This window comes from Talaromyces stipitatus, genomic scaffold (genome assembly GCF_000003125.1).
Source record: "Talaromyces stipitatus ATCC 10500 scf_1105507295487 genomic scaffold, whole genome shotgun sequence".
Classification (NCBI taxonomy): Eukaryota; Fungi; Ascomycota; class Eurotiomycetes; order Eurotiales; family Trichocomaceae; genus Talaromyces; species Talaromyces stipitatus.
Window position 1 is genome coordinate 225294 of NW_002990120.1, and position 16484 is coordinate 241777.

The window sequence follows — 16484 nt, forward strand, 5'->3', positions numbered from 1 at the left end:
AATCCTCATACGCCTCGCTAAAGAGACACGCCAAGACTCAATCCCTATCCACTGCTCAGTCACAATGGCAGAAGGTGGCACCACAGAGTTATCAAGATCTAGAAATAACTACTTCTCCTAAGCGCCCTGGGGAGCTTCAACTCAACCGACTTGACCTTGGCCGTATTATTGCGGCCCATACTGGTCATGGAGACTTTGCAGACTACCATGAACGCTTTAATCATGATGATGCTTATCTTCTCTGTCGGTGTAGAACACGAAAAGCACCTCTACATTTCTTCTTCTGCCATATAGCTAAGAGACGAGCTCCTCGTCCACCTGGACCCCCTTCTGAAGTTATCTCTTTTCTTTTAGGTACTGCGAAAGGAACACGAAAACTAGCCTCATGGCTAGCAGAGACCCGTTTCTTTGAGGATATCTGTCCTCGCCAACCTCTCCTTAGCACCTAGCTAAGTCAGCCCTACTTCCCCCTTATATCTCTCTTTTCCTTCGTTCTTTCTTTCTTTCTTTCCTTCTTTCCTTCTTCCCTTTTTCTTTTCAAACTCACTGCTTAAGTATGATAGTGGTAGAATGATGGGTCATGGAGCGTAGGTGGACCATTGCAGCTGGCAAATACCCAAAACCCACTAGGAAGTGGATCTCCCTTTAAGACCACGGCAGCTATGGAAATGCGCCAAAGAGTCTCTTATCTGTATATAAATCTGATAGGACCTGAAGCCCGAGGCTTAACCCTCGGCGGCCTATGTCCCAGTAGGGATCGGTGGGAAGCGTGCAAGTCACGAACCACGGCCGTTAAATATATACACACACACACACACACCCTCGTTCTTGGGGACAAGTCACAATATTAGGAATCAAGATATCTTCATATTGTCAGGCTCATTAGGCCGCTTCGTGTTCGCGCCTTACTACCGTCTATGCTTCGTGATACGGACCGTAGTTAAACCAACAGTATACTTCTTTACGATAGGGAATACTGGAGCAGGAGTAGAGATTCAAATTGAAAAGCTAGAAAAAAAGACTTAGAAGCATGAAAACAACGATAATCCCCCCCTAATTCCCCCCCAAACACCCCCAAAAACCCGCCGGAAACCGAAACCTATGTAAAGTCAGTATATAGATGTTATACAGTAGTTCGGGTCTGATTACTCACTTGAACAGAGCGGAGTGACGATAGAAATATTATCGAGGAAGAAAGAAAGCCTTGGCTTCGAAGATCCTAAGAGATTTGTTAGTAAAATAGTAGTTAAAGTGTTGTAAAGGAGGAAAAGAGTACTTACTTGACGCCTCGATTGAGATTGATCCCTCAATTCTTTGACGACGGCGACGATATCCTTGATGGTGATGAGGACCAAGGCCTCCAGGACGTTGTTGAGGATGGAGCCGGCGCCGCCGAAGGAGCCGGGCATGGCCCCGAAAGAGAATTTGATCGTGCTGAGCGTGGTGGGTGGTGATGGTAATGGTGGTAGCGGCGGCGGTAGCAGGTAGTAAGCAGGTAGGCAGATTTTCGGTAGTGGGAGTGGTGTGTAGGAAGGAGAAAAAGGAGGAGAGTTTTGGGGGGAGATGGGAGATGTTTATACCCTGGCCAGAGGGGGATGTAAACTAGGCAAACTGTACGAACGACGCAAACACGGTGCAATACAGAATCTAACGGAATCTTGTGGAGGATTGACGACGACGACGCCATATAGAGAACGACGACGCCATATAGAGAACGACGATATAATAAGGAATTGTCGGAACGTGAATATCAAACCTAGCGCGTTTCGGCACTGGATATCAGTTAGTCTAACGCGGCACGTGCGTGCCGCGTATATATGTAGTTAGCCACTCCCCGTCCCCCTTACTCTTGGGGGGCAGTCATCAATATCAGGAATTCCATACCATATTGATCAGGCTCGTCAGCTTGTCGGAATAGCTGTTCTACGTGACTAGTGCTAGCGACCTAGACGTAGATAAACCGACACTGATCAGTGGCCGCAGATCAGACATTTATCTACGAGCCCCTATTCCTATGTTAGTGCAAGCGTCCTAACAAAATACACCTCCTTCGACACCCTACGGTATACGTTCGCTCGTATATCGACTCACCGATATATTCGACCCCATATATCGACTCTTTTGTGAACTCTTTGCTGAGTCTTACGAACCTACGAACTCCCTGTACGAGCCTACGCACGAAAGATTATTCCTGTACGAATTCTACGCTTAGATCCCCCGTATAAGCCTACGTCACGAACCTACGCTAGAGGCCTACGCGAGAAAACTCTCGGTATTAGCACTAGGTAGGAATCAACGTAGTGAGCCTACGGATTCGGACTTTCCGTCAGAATCGACCTGCAAGAACCTGACGTACGAAGCCTACGTACAACCTACGGTGTGTCGACCCACGCACCGAACAACGCACCAAATCTCTGGATCTGGTCTCGCAGATACAAATCATCAAAATGGCAGGACAAAGTGGCAACGATACCGACCAGGCAATGACAGAAAAGAAGACACTCGACGCTACCGTCAAGGCGAAGATAAAAGAATATACGAACACGTACGATTCACGTCTGTTAAGAGCGTTCAAACAAGACTTCAATAAGTGGACTTTGAATAACTTTAATACCGTGTCCGTCACCGAACTCGGGAAACTAGTTGATTTGCTTTAAACTAACGGTGTATATGTTACCAACGATGAACAGGACAATGAAGCTGAAAAACTCTATACTCTACTCTCTACAGAAAAATATCGCCCATGGACTAAGGAGGAAGTTATTCGCCACCTCAGACGAGGCAATACAATTGAGTCGAAGGTACTCAATGATCAATTCGAAACAGTGATCAATACATATAATCAACCCTCAAACTACGGCACTAATGAGGCACAAAACCAAACTGGAGAGGGACCCCTCACAAGATCTCGAAGTCAACAACAAATCCAATATCTTTCACCCCCGGCAACAAGACACGATACACCACAAGATCAAAGTCAATGGGTGCAAATTGAGCCAGAGCCATCAAATGAAGTCCAACAAGCCCCAAATTTGGCTATCTTCGCACCGTCAACATAATCCGTTTCTCAGGCACTTATTCAACTCACGAAGATGTATTCAGACAACTAAAAGTACAGTGGAAATAAGGATTCCTACAGGTCAAAGCTTCGAATCTTCAACAACTACTGTGAACATCTATCCCTACTAAAGAATGCATATAAACTCGCTTTCCCAACAATGCTCAAAGGCCAAGCCTTGGATTTTTACTATGACAATAAGGAAATATGGGAAGCAAGTGACTGTGACCCTGTTGAAGGAATTCGTGCCTATTTCGAAGGCCCAGAATATCATCGAACCATACTGGATAAGTGGAGCGGAATTTCGCTTCAAAATATAGTCGATGAGAACCCAGAGAAGACATTAAAAGTGTGTCTCAACATAATGCTAACAGAACTTACAAGTTTATATGACCGCCTAGCTCCAAAACTGCGCAACGAAGAATTTTACCTTGCAAGACTTTTACAGGTAACTCGTACACATCCAGCATGCCAACTTGCAACTTCAAAGCAACAAGATACAGTTCCTGGACTAACCCGCGATTTACAATCAGGTGTTAGCCAGTACGAGGACATGATAAAAGCTACAAATGGACGCCGCACTGCAAACCCCAGCACCAACGCATACTTTACGGATTGACAGTATTATAACCAACAGTCACACTTGCCTTCTCAAGGCTGTTCAATACGACAACACCCCAACCAGAGAGGCAAGAAAAAGTGCTTTATATGTTAAAAACCCGACTGCTGGTCAACACGTCACACACCTAAGGAAAGAGCCGATTCGAAACGCCATTATTTAGACCATTTTAACAAGCGTATCGATCAATATATTGCTGATTACGAGGGCACAGGGGATGACAACGATGAGGAACTGCCAGAGGAACTCTTATTAGCTGCCGATGACCTTATTTTGACAGATGATTATGAATCTAGACCTATACACGATGCCTCGTCAACCCTGTTCACAGCCACATTCTTTACAACGCATAAAGACAACAACACGAACTATGGTCCGTCAATAACCATGGAACTAGCAAACTGTTCCACTTCGCACTGGATTGCCTCACTATTCCTGAAGCCTAACTTGGAAACTAATTCGTATAAAACTAATGAAGTAACTCTTAAGGTTCTGACCCCTGAGTCAAGTCACGTCTATCTAAATGAGGGCCGCTATTCGTCAGAAAGCTTTAAGGGTATTGTTATCAACACTGGCGCCGCGCAACTCTCTACAGCCGGATATGGGCAATACCTTGCTTACAAGAGAATCGTCAGAAATATTGATATTAATACTACAATGGCTGGCACAGCAACAGTTCAATTTGGACCTGGCGATCCCTATCAGTCAATAGGATCAATCGACGTACCTATACCTATTAGTACTATATGGTTCTATATCCTGACAACCACAACACTGTTCCTAATATCGCTGTACGAACTCGACAGACTAAAACTCTATTTTGACAATACCTGCAATCTCCTTGTTAATAAGAAAATGGGAAAAACAACACCAGTCATTTGTCAGTTTGGCCATCCATTCCTTGTATAGGACTACTCCTACCATACCCACTTACTTACCTCATTTGACTACAACCCCTGCCTCCTCACCGATACCAAATTACGCCGTCTACACCGCCGATTTGGCCACCCTTCAACTGATAGACTTCGCCGTGTACTTACACGTGCGGGCCATGAAACCAACAAGGAAGCAATTGAGCACATTCGCAAATTCTGCCACCATTGTCAAATGTACAACAAGTCACCTGGACGATTCCAGTTCATACTGCATGAAGATGTTGACTTCAATCACTCTATCATTATTAATATTATGTACCTTGATGGAGACCCTGTACTTCATATTGTCGACAAAGCAACACACTTCAATGCTGCTGCGTGGCTACTAAATATCTCAACAAAAGTCGTATAGGACACACTCCGAAAGATCTGGATTGACATGTACCTAGGACCCCCAGACTTAGTTATCATAGATGCTGGAAAGACCTTTATAAGCAGGGAATTCTCACAATCTGCTTCAGCTGTAGGCATAATCATCAAAACAGTACCAATCGAAGCACATTGATCAATTGGAACCGTTGAATAACACCATGCCATGATTCGCCGCTCATATAAAATTATTAAAAAGGAATTACTAGATTTACCTAAAGACGCTGCCCTACAGATGGCTGTCAAGGCTGTCAACGATACAGCTGGCCTAGATGATTTAGTCCCTACGCTTCTTGTTTTTGGAGCTTACCCATGAATGGTAGAATATAACCCTCCTGCACCTACAATTATACAATGTGCCGCTACACTCAAAAAGGCAATGACAGAGGTCCAAAAACTACATGCCGAACAACAGGTTCGAGATGCCCTTAATACGCGTAATGGTCCTGCGTCTACAGCTGTACATCTTCTGCCAATAAATTCAGATATACGCGTATGGAGGGAAGGAAACACCGGCTATGCAGGAGAGTGGAAAGGCCCGTACAAATTACTAAGTGCTGAGGGCGAGACGTGCACAATTCAGTTTCCAGATGAACCAAAGCAATTCCGTACAACTATTGTGAGGCTGTATTACAAGGCACTGGATGAGAACAACTAAGACACCAATTCGGAGCATATAAATGAAGAGCCTAAGACATCTTTAGGCACAAACTCAACACCACCCACACCTCAAGACGACGAGCCAGACACATCTACACCCCAGCCAAGGCCTGCACAACGCCCCCAACGAAATCGGCAATTACCAGCCCGATATCGAGATGACCTCATACAATCGGTATTCGCTCAATTCGACCAATCACAAGAGAAAGAGATCAACGGCCTATTAGAAAATGGTGTATTCGAAGTGATCAAAGTAGACGATATCCCAAAAGGCACCCGAATCTTCAATTCACGGTTCGTCAACGAGATAAAGAATCAGGGCACCGATAAGGCCTTTGAAAAGTCGCGACTAGTTGTACAAGCCTACAATAATAAAGGGAAAGAGATCGTATTAACTCAATCGCCTACAATACAGCACTGCAGTCAACGCCTGCTTCTGTGCCTTACAATCTGCATTACTGATACTCATCTTTTTCTACACGACGTCACATAAGCCTATGTACAGTCAACTACGCCCCTCGCTCGCAACTTTTATATACAACTCCCTCCCAAACTCGTGCACCTGTTCCCTCCAGGCACAATATTGAAAGTTGTCAAGCCTTTGTACGGCATCCCTGAAGCAGGTAATCATTGGTTTCGAACCTATCACATACATCACATGGACAAACTTAATATGACAACATCCACCTACGATCCATGCCTCTTGCACTACATTAACCAGTCACAAGGATTTGGCATTGTTGGCATGCAGACCGATGACACCCTCATCCTCACCGACAACACTTTTGCGAACCACGAGGAGAATGAGATTAAACGAGCTAATATTCTTTGCAAACCATGAGAAAAGCTTACACCTTCGAACCCGTTAAAATTCAACGGTGGCCTTATTACGGAGGATGTCCAGGGTATTACCCTCACCCAGGAACGCACTTGTAAGCTCATACAGCCTGTACAAGATCGATATGCGGATACAACGAGTTCCCGAGGCAAGGTCCGAAAGGACGTATCGCCGCAGGAACAATATGTGGCTCAACGCGCACTTGGAGCCTACATTGCTTCCGTATCGCAGCCTGAGGCTTCTTTTGATCTATCATTTGCTGCCCAGATCACAAATCCAGGAAAGACGACATCAAGTCACTTAATAAACGCCTCCAATGGCAACTTGATAATGCTGAACGCGGATTACGCTTTGTACGTCTAGATTTGGATTCGTTACGCCTCGTAATCTTTGCAGATTCATCCTTCGCAAACAATAAGGATTTCTCCTCCCAAATTAGCTTTGTTATTGTTCTCGCAGATGCCGCAAATAACGCAAATATTGTGCACTGGTCCTCAATCAAGTACAAGCGCGTCACAAGAAGTGTACTTACTTCTGAACTTTATGCCATGGTTCACGGCTTCGATTCGGCTGCGTCAATCAAATCAACAACAACGCAACTTCTACATCTTACCAAGCCCCTACCCCTTGTTATCTGCACTGACTCGAAGAGCCTGTATGAATGTCTCGTCAAATTAGGCACTACCCAAGAAAAGCGTCTAATGATTGACCTCATGTGCCTCCGACAGTCATACAAGCGCCAAGAAATTGCAGAGATCAAGTGGATTGACGGTGAAAGCAATCCAGCCGATGCCATAACAAAGAGCAAACCATGTCGCGCTTTACAGGCACTTATCGACACAAATAAGCTTAATATCAATGTGGATGGATGGGTGGAAAGGTCTACAACCCCTCCAACAAAAGCTATACCAATTTCTTTGCTTTGTCAATCCTGTACCGCTCGTCGTCCTATCCCTATTTCTTAGAGAGTTGCCAGTGTCGGAACGTGAATATCAAACCTAGCGCGTTTCGGCACTGGATATCAGTTAGTCTAACGCGGCACGTGCGTGCCGCGTATATATGTAGTTAGCCACTCCCCGTCCCCCTTACTCTTGGGGGGCAGTCATCAATATCAGGAATTCCATACCATATTGATCAGGCTCGTCAGCTTGTCGGAATAGCTGTTCTACGTGACTAGTGCTAGCGACCTAGACGTAGATAAACCGACAGGAATTAACGGGGCAATAAGCTTAGCCCCGTCAAGGACGACGACGCAATAGAATCAAAGAACGATGCAATTAGAATCGTATAACAGATTGCATATCTGTAGGGACTCCACTAACAATTGCTGGTGCTTCCCATGTTGTTATAGAAGCAGTATTCCGTGTCCTTCTTGTTGTAGGAGCAGTATTTTATGCTCTCCTTGTTGTAGGAGTAGGATCCTGTGCCTGCGTTGCTCTAATAATAGGTTGTAGTGCTTGTGTATCCTCTGCAATAGTATATTCAAAGGCCAAAGGCTCACGCTGAGTGCTCCGGACCGTTGCTGAAGCCTGACTTGGTATAGGAGGATTATTTAGAGCCCCTGGCGGTCTTCCTCGTACACTGACTTGTGGTGGAAGAACGAGAAGACGTGGGTCGATCTCAATATCTTGAGCTTCATTGGAAATAAGCCAATGAGGATGAAAATGTGTAATCTGTAGAGGCTCTGATCTGGCAAGCAAGCCGGATAGAGTGTGAATACATGGAATTCCCATATAGACATGGGTAGACCCTGTACAAACTGGGGGAATTGGTAGCTTTCCCAGTCCAATTGGTAAATATTTCTCCATCATTTTCTGAACTTCAAAGAGGCAATATGAAGATATTTTATATTCGGAGCTCAGCATAGTAGCTAACACTCCAATGCCAGACCATTGCTGAAATGTTATGAATTCCTGAGTACTGATTAATTCCACAATCAATATTAATCACGAGTCTGTGAAAGTAGCCTACTTGCAGATCAGTATTTTTCTGAAAATAGTATCTATACGTGTTTTTACCTATCGAAATGGCTCCTGTATGGTGTGCTGATTTGGGCCTCATTTACGATCGGAGTCAGCTTTCCAGTACAACTATTTCAAGCTGTAACCTTGCACGATCAGCTTTCGAGAGTCTGTATCCAAGTGTTCTAGGCCTCAGCATCTGAAAATTGATTCCCTGCAAATGATACGAAGTTAGGGTCTCCACGAACAAGGAACGATAACATGGTCAGGCGAATTTACCAAGCATAGATACGATCGGTTTCAGCGGCGAATCCTCCTGTCAGAGAATCGTTGAACCACAGCCAATAAATATGGAACTAGTATGTAGGAAAATAGATTATCCGAATAAGAGTAATCCTAACGCATTGAGCGTATTGAGCGCGTTGAGCGTATTAAGTACGTTGAACGCTCTTGGCGATCTGAACGTCGGAAGTACTCACGTACTAAGGGTTAGGGTAGCAGAGTATATAGAGTATTGTTGGAAGCTATTGGAATCTTTTGGTACTAGTCCGAACGGGGTTAGGCTCTGATAGGAGTTGTACAATTTGGGTGAGGAATAATTGACTCTGATTTGCACGTCTTCTAAAACATAGCTAACTACACATCTTGATCCTCTTTATATACACATCATAGTGGCAAAGTATCACGGATTTACGGGATAAATGACAATCCTGACTCCAAAATGTAGGCTTGAGTTTGGCTCTCATGTTCTCACGGATATGTCGTTATTCCGAGGAATCATGATTAGTAATGACATCCTGATTGGGATTAGCGTATCAAATATCCAACAGAAGCCTCGTATCATGTGAGACGCTAGTCCAAAAGCGGCCAATAACTCTAGCCAATAAGATTGGCATGCTTGTATACTAGTGGCTTGGCATAAACCCACAAAATAGGGGTAGTCAAGTAAAAAGGCCAGATCCCCAAGGCCGGACATAGTCAACAAGAATGAACACATTGATACACATACTAATTTGTTAGTCAACCTGTGTTACAAGCGTAATACGCTATATATACGGATTCCAACAAGTATCGCTCTGCTGTCAGAGAATCATTGAACCTCAGCCGATAAATACAGAACTAGTATGCAGGAGAATAGATTATCCGGACACGGATAATCCTAGCGCACTGAACGCGATGAGCGCATTGAGCACGATGAGTGCGCTGAGTACGTTGAACGCTCTTAGCGCTCCGAACGTCGGAAGTACTCACGTGCTAAGGGTTGGGGTAACATAGCGGACATAGCCATCGCTATGCTTGCTCGAACATAGTGGGCAGAGCAAGGACTATGTTAGCCATGTTGATGGTGGAGTATATAAGGACGCTTATTTACCATGTACTTAGTTCTACTCTAGGTATCGTCTTGAATTAACTGTTTAACCTTGAGTATAGCCCTTTCGTTATCAAAATACCATTTAACCGTACGTTAAGTGAAGAGTTCGCTCTGATCTAGACGCCTGACAAGCATCGGTTTACGACACCTCCATGTGAAGGCTCAAGCCAGAAATGATTAGGTCCACGATCGGTACGATCACATCATTTGATTAGCAGAGCGTAACTAAGCTCTGCTTAGTTTACAGGAAGGATCCCGACCCAAGACCCACCTCAATCTGATTGGTCCTTAAGCTCTGAGCCGATTGGTCAACCAACAACTGCGTCTAAGGATTTGATTGGTTAAAAAAGTGCACCCGCACGTGACTGTCCGCTTTCATAGGACATATAGGGCATGCATCTAGGGTTATTTCTTTGTTATATTTATTTCAACTCTCGCTTGTCAACAACACGCCACTTTCCTTCCCCTCAACACCTTTTTCAATACTCATAAAAACCTCATTTTCCGCTCAACCCCCATCTCATTAGGTTTTGTCAGCATGCCATTCCACTGCTCGCCGTAATGGCGGAGCCTCGTCAGACTTGCTGTCAGATAAGCTGGCTTTCCAATGAAGCCATCGAATGAAGCGATCAATCCGAAAACGTTATGTGTAAGAGAAATGTCCCAAGTTTACTCCGTGGGATAGCTTACAAATCATACAAACCTTACATGCCGGATTTCATACAAATCAGCTCAGGAGAAGGTCTATATGTACCCGGCTTTGGAACCTCATGTATTCACACAAAAAAAGACAACTCAATACATACAATCTTGCTAGTCACTTCTTCTTACCATTCTTGCAAGCAACTATTCAGGATTGGCCTGGAGTTAACCCACCAATCCGACACTTGCTCTGGCTGTCTAGCTGAAAAGCCCTTGGAGCAGTTCAAAAGCAAAACTGGCAATCGCACATTCAAGACTTGCTCTACGTGTCGTGAGAAAAGACAAGATCAACGAACTGCCAAAAGAAAGAACAACGAAGCAGACGTCTCTGAGCCTCCAGTTGAGGATACTCATGTTCCTCACTTTATGCGGCCAACTACGGCATCCTCACTTCGAAGAACGGCGTCCTCACGAAGACTCGCTCCTTAACGCGTCTCTGCCCAAGTGTTCCAACAACAGACTATCGAGGAGAGCCAACAGGCTAGTACCTCGTCTCCTGCTCCCTCTTTCCATTTTCGAGGTGCTCATTCCCAGGACACCTCACAAGTTGCTGATGCTCGTCGGCGTAGAGAGCAAGATCGACGTGCTCATCGTGCTGCACGACGGGCTGGGGAAGACGTGCCTCCCACTCAGGATTTGGATACGTACTTGCTGAGCAAGAGCAAGAAATTCCCCCTTCTGCTCAACAACCACTCCCATCAACTCCTCGGATGGAGAGTCAAGTTTTGTCTACACCAGATCCCCTCGCTATCGTGAGTACTAATGATTTCTCTCCGGACCCGTTGGCTGTGATTCCAAATCCACGCGTTAGTTCTCTTCTACTAAGAACTGTATCTTCAACGCCCGATCCCTTGGCTGTATTCAGTAGACGGTCCAGCACCAGCTCTCTGCCACCATACCGAGGCCGCGGCAGTCATCTTAGTTTTGGGCCCCAAATGACGCCCCGTCGGACGCTCCTTTCGAATCACTTTATCTGTACAGCATGCCATAAACCACGACATCCGAGCCGTCGTATCGCAGAAGGCGTTGATACTTGCCAATATTGTCAGGATCTAACCATTCCCGAAGACCAACAATACCAAGTTTGTGTCAGTGGAGACCATGAACCCCCCAAATCCGCCTTCATTGATGACCACGGGATCGAACATGATATTTCCAATTCGTGCCTCACCCAATTTGTGACCCCTATGGATACTGACCCTTCGTTTCACCCTATTAGTAGCGCGGCGAGCAGCCAACCCCGGCGCCCACGTGAAACTAACCGCCGTGCATCAAGAACTATTCCTCGTCACGATCTGAACCAACCCGATCCTCCATATGTCCCAGGTGACCCCGGCAGCCTTAGTCAACCTGCTTTGACGGAAACCGACTGGGGGTATATTACTGCATTCCATAATGCTCTACAGCAGCATAGAATGGAGAGGTGCATTGTCTGCGATGAGAAATGGTTTAACATGCGACTGACATCTGACAATATTTGTGCACGTTGTGTCAATGCTGATAGAAACCAGGATACCCCTCTGTATGGTGTTGCGAATAACTTGAATCCTGGTGATATGCCTGATCTGCCCGAACTTTCGCAAACAGAGGAGATGCTTATTGCCAGAGTCCATGTATTCGTGGAAGTCCGTCGAGTTCGAGGGCAGCAATACAAGTATAGCGGGCACGTCGTTAATTTCCTGAGAGACACGGCACGCGTTTACAACACCCTCCCTCTCCTTCCTAGGAACCTCGAAATCATCTTGCTACGGCCAGCCAACGCTTCCACGGATCCTCGTCTACAAAGACAATTCATTCATGACTTCCGTGTTCGCCGAGAGCGTGTCCTCAAATGGTTGTCATTTCTACGCCAAAACCATCCCGGATATCGAGATATTGAAATCTCCACCGCCGCCCTCGAGCTTCTACCACTAGACGGTGATGTTGTAGACCAGGTTATCAATAAGTCACTTGATCCAGTTCAAATAAGTGATAGCGCTGATACGGAGGTCATTGAACCTCCAGAAGTATGTGCAGTGCCAGATCTCCTTGCTCAAGAGGATGAAATGTCCGCAATTCGCAACCAATTGCAGCCTGAGGAGTCTTGTCAACAACATATGGAATTTCCCCCCTTTAGATCAACGCCTATTGCAGAGTTTACACGCAGTCAGCCACTACTGTCATGGGCGTTCCCGGCTCTTTTCCCTCGTGGGGAAGGAGAATACATACATCCACGACAGCGGACTGTCAGCTTTGCTGATTATGCAAAACATTTGATGAAGTTTCATGATGGACGTTTTGCCCGCCATCCACGTTTCCGCTACGTTGTTTTCAATACAATGATGAGACAACAGGCCAACACCAAAGCTAGCTTTTTTGTCAAGCAGAAAACCAAGGATGGGCGTGAGATTACTGCAGATGATTTACGTCTAGCTTTTGAGGATGACGCTCCAGAAGGTGAAGCATTACTTAACTCGATCACTCGCCGATCTGGGACGCTTCGGGGGACACGTCCTTTTTGGACAAGCAAACACCAACACCTCAAAGCAATGGTGAAGAATATTGGCCCTTCACACCTTTTCGTGACTTTGTCCGCTGCTGATTTACATTGGGCTGATCTCATGCGACATCTCCCGGATTTTGAGCAATGGAAAGCAGGTACCAGTTCAGAGCGGATTCAAATTGCACGCGATAACCTTCGAGACAACCCTCACATCGTCGCTCAATGGTTTTCATTCGATACAATACATTTCGAAAAGAGGTTTTGGACAAAAGATTCAATGTCACTGAGAACTGGAATCGCTTCGAATGGCAAGGACGTGGCTCGGTACATAACCATGGTCTATACTGGGTTGACGGTGCTCCCAATTCAGAGGTCGAATCTTTGTCCCTCGAACTTCGTCAAGCCTTCGCTAACTTTTGGGGTATCCATATCACTGCATTGAACCCTCAACCCGGTCAGATGGTGGCGGATACGACTGAACGATCTCCAATACAGCTAGAATTCGCAGATTAGGAAAACACCGTCCGTAACTGTTCGGCAACTGCTAATCGCGTCGAAAGACATATTTGTAGCGAAAAATATGGTCTCCGGAAGGAAAAGGGGTCGGACGTTATATCCTGTCGCTTTCACTTTCCGCACGAACTACGGACAGAGCCTTTTGTTGACCGCGCTCCAGGGCACCAATACTACCGTTTCTATCCCATTCGCAACGATGCAATGATAAATGCTTGGAATCCCTGTATACTCATGGGATGGTTGGCCAATATCGGTATCGCACCATGTACCGGGAGCAAAGCCCTGTTGGATTACATTGCCAAGTACGCGTCAAAGGCTGAGAAGAAAACCGAGTCTTACAAGGATACGATGAAAGGCTTTTTACCTAAACTCAATCCTCAGAACCCTTTTCTTCTGCTGTGAGTAAGATGATAAATCGTCTTATTGGTGAACGGGATTGGTCAGCTCAAGAAGTATTGCATTTACTTCTCGATATACCACTTCAATCCGCAAGTCGAATCTGTATCAATGTCGACTGTCGCCCTGAGGAGGTTCATTCCGCCGCATTTGTTCCCGTTGAGCCCGAGATTGAAGGTGATGAAACCGTCCAGCGAGGACTTTCACCATTGGAAAAATATAAACGCCGTTTTCCACTGTTCGAAGATTTATCTTACTTCACCTTCTTGCGTGAATTTGATTTCCGGAATTGGAGGCAAATCTACAAGCGTGATGCCCCGGCTAGGGTCCTCAACTATTTCCCGCTGTACGATTCGGACAAGCAGCCTGAAGACTACGCGCGCGTGAAATTAATGATGCACCACCCCTTCCCTGAGATCAAGGACTTGCTGGAGATAGACGGTGACATATTCGAGTCTTATGCTGCTGCGTATGAATTTTGCAGTTATGCCCATGTTCATGAGGATGATTTTTATGACGAGGTCCTTACTCATCCGGAAGCAACTCACGAGGATTCAGACTCAGAGGACGAGGAAATGCCGCAGTCATGGGAGGCACTGGCTCGACAGCTGCCTAATCGAGATGACGCCACGAGAGTTGAAGACCCCGATAATATTGGAGATCGTACGGTTGACAGAGAGATGGATTGGACTCCACACGTTGGTCGTCATTCGGAACTGGAGGATAACTTTTGGATGACGTTGAAAGCCGACAATCCTGCCGACATGACCGTGGAATCCTCTGCATCCTATGAAGGGCTTGAGATCAAACAGCGTCAAATCTATGATGTAGTCTGTGGTCATTACCAGATGCAACTAAATGGAGAGGATCCTCCCCATACACTGATCAACCTTGACGGTAGAGCAGGGACTGGAAAGTCTCATGTTCTAATGTTCATCTCCGCTACTCTAGATCGAATAGCAGAAGACGCTGGCCTCGAGAAGTCACCCGTCATCCGTGCAGCCCCAACAGGTGTGGCCGCATACAAACATCACTGGCTATACACTTCATTCGCTATTCCGTCTTCCAATCGGTGTAGGTTAAAAGGCTATCTTACTCCCGAGAACCGTCAAGCCCTGCAGGCAATATTTCGGGGTGTTAGTTGGCTGATCATTGACGAAAAATCTATGATTGGACTCAAACAGGTTTACTACATGAATCAACGGTTGCAGGAGATATTTCCAGCGTCAGATTCCGAGTCCGTTAAACCTTTTGGAGGTCTTAATATAATACTGGCTGGCGACTTCTATCAGCTTCCTCCTGTCGGCCAGAGAGCTCTGTATTACAACAAGAAACTAGACAACCTAGAGGAAATCCATGGACGTGCTCTCTATCACGATTTTCGGTCAACAATCGAACTTGATGTCATACGGCGCCAAGAGGGAGCTGATCCCACCTCTATTGCATTCCGTGATGCTCTAGATCATCTCCGCATTGATCAGTTGACGTTCAAGGACTGGGAGCTGCTTTGCACACGCATACAGGCAATGATTCCGACAGAGGCTGTCAATTTCAAGGATGATATCCGACTATACTCCAAAAAAGCAGAGGTCCGTGAATACAATCACAAGCAGCTCCGGGATATAGGGAACCCTGTCCTCCGAATCCTAGCAACTCACCAGGGCTTAAAGGCCGACAAAGCTTCTACTGAAGAAGCTGGCAATCTGCATTCGGAAATACACGTCAATATCGGATGCCGTGTCATGTTGCTAGAGAACATATGGACACAATGTGGGCTTGTGAATGGGGCTATTGGTACGGTTATGGATGTCATTTGGCATTCCAATGTTACTAACCCTCGAGAGACCCCTCCATTTGCTCTTCTTATTCATTTTGATACATACAAAGGTCCTGAGTTTTGCACCGTTGACGGCAAGAAAGTTGTGACAATCTTTCGTTCGAAGAGAGACTTCGCCATAAGCAACATCAACTGTTCAAGAACGCAGTTTCCAATAACTGTGGCTTATGCCATTACCGTTCACAAATCCCAAGGAATCACTGTTCCCAAGGCTGTTCTAAACATCTCTGAAAGGGACTTCGCTGTTGGGCTTACATATGTAGCCTTATCTCGTGCTAAAAATTTAGATGGCATCATGTTTGAAGAACCGTTCGACTTTGAAAAGTTCAAACGAAGCAAGCCTAATCCGACTATGGTTATGAGACATGAAGATGCGAAGCGACGAGCAGAAGAACATGTATGATTGCTTCCCACCTATTGATCTAAGCATTTACTAATCAGTGACTTTAGCATGACTACATTCCACTTCCGCCTCAACCTCCATCTGTGCCTCAATCACAAGTCCTAACTATCGATCTGCCAATTCGTACATCGTCACCTCAGCGAGAGACCTCTGTCATCCCGTGGGCCTCATCGCAGACTCCTCCCGACGATGAGACTGACGACGAGCTTGCCTAATTATCGTCCCCGCCGCCGCCGCATCGTTGCATCGTCCTTACCTCTGTGTTGTTGTTGCATCATTGCATTGCATCGTCGTACAGAACGTGCCGGAATCTTCTTTCATATTGCATCGTGTTTG

General features: G+C 45.8%; 7 protein-coding genes across 7 annotated transcripts in view, besides 3 other annotated features; all 7 read left to right on the plus strand.

Annotated features, from left to right (window-relative positions):
* Nucleotides 1-290: part of a mobile genetic element that runs on past the window's edge.
* Nucleotides 1-1454, plus strand: part of TSTA_052800 (uncharacterized protein) — a gene marked incomplete at both ends in the record, with an annotated part of 2069 nt that extends 615 nt beyond the window's left edge. Inside the window, 2 exons of the mRNA XM_002486825.1 lie at nucleotides 1-335; nucleotides 1263-1454. Of these exons, the coding sequence (XP_002486870.1) occupies nucleotides 1-335; nucleotides 1263-1454 (527 nt within the window). The remainder of the gene's footprint in view (nucleotides 336-1262) is intronic.
* Nucleotides 484-537: a microsatellite.
* An 830-nt stretch (nucleotides 1455-2284) lies between the features above and the next one.
* Nucleotides 2285-3059, plus strand: TSTA_052810 (uncharacterized protein; the record flags this gene model as incomplete). The annotated part of the gene is made up of 2 exons (XM_002486826.1): nucleotides 2285-2642; nucleotides 2691-3059. The coding sequence occupies exons 1-2, from the start codon at nucleotides 2448-2450 to the stop codon at nucleotides 3057-3059; spliced, it is 564 nt and encodes a 187-aa protein (XP_002486871.1). The 5' UTR covers nucleotides 2285-2447.
* Nucleotides 3060-3218: 159 nt separating this feature from the next.
* Nucleotides 3219-3677, plus strand: TSTA_052820 (uncharacterized protein; the record flags this gene model as incomplete). Its single annotated transcript, XM_002486827.1, has 2 exons — nucleotides 3219-3407; nucleotides 3507-3677. 2 exons carry the CDS (start codon nucleotides 3219-3221, stop codon nucleotides 3675-3677), a joined length of 360 nt encoding a protein of 119 aa, XP_002486872.1.
* Nucleotides 3678-3809: 132 nt separating this feature from the next.
* Nucleotides 3810-4580, plus strand: TSTA_052830 (uncharacterized protein; the record flags this gene model as incomplete). Its single annotated transcript, XM_002486828.1, has 1 exon — nucleotides 3810-4580. A coding segment is annotated over one exon (771 nt), but the record flags the coding sequence as incomplete, so codon positions are not given.
* Nucleotides 4458-6569: a mobile genetic element.
* On the plus strand, nucleotides 4587-4964 carry TSTA_052840 (uncharacterized protein; the record flags this gene model as incomplete). The annotated part of the gene is made up of 1 exon (XM_002486829.1): nucleotides 4587-4964. A coding segment is annotated over one exon (378 nt), but the record flags the coding sequence as incomplete, so codon positions are not given.
* On the plus strand, nucleotides 5298-7618 carry TSTA_052850 (uncharacterized protein; the record flags this gene model as incomplete). Its single annotated transcript, XM_002486830.1, has 5 exons — nucleotides 5298-5600; nucleotides 5655-6029; nucleotides 6147-6380; nucleotides 6489-6832; nucleotides 6919-7618. 5 exons carry the CDS (start codon nucleotides 5298-5300, stop codon nucleotides 7442-7444), a joined length of 1782 nt encoding a protein of 593 aa, XP_002486875.1. The 3' UTR covers nucleotides 7445-7618.
* Nucleotides 7619-10520: 2902 nt separating this feature from the next.
* On the plus strand, nucleotides 10521-16404 carry TSTA_052860 (uncharacterized protein; the record flags this gene model as incomplete). Its single annotated transcript, XM_002486831.1, has 6 exons — nucleotides 10521-10868; nucleotides 10974-11266; nucleotides 11383-13417; nucleotides 13510-13910; nucleotides 14006-16142; nucleotides 16196-16404. 6 exons carry the CDS (start codon nucleotides 10521-10523, stop codon nucleotides 16361-16363), a joined length of 5382 nt encoding a protein of 1793 aa, XP_002486876.1. The 3' UTR covers nucleotides 16364-16404.
* Between the last annotated feature and the right edge of the window lie 80 nt (nucleotides 16405-16484).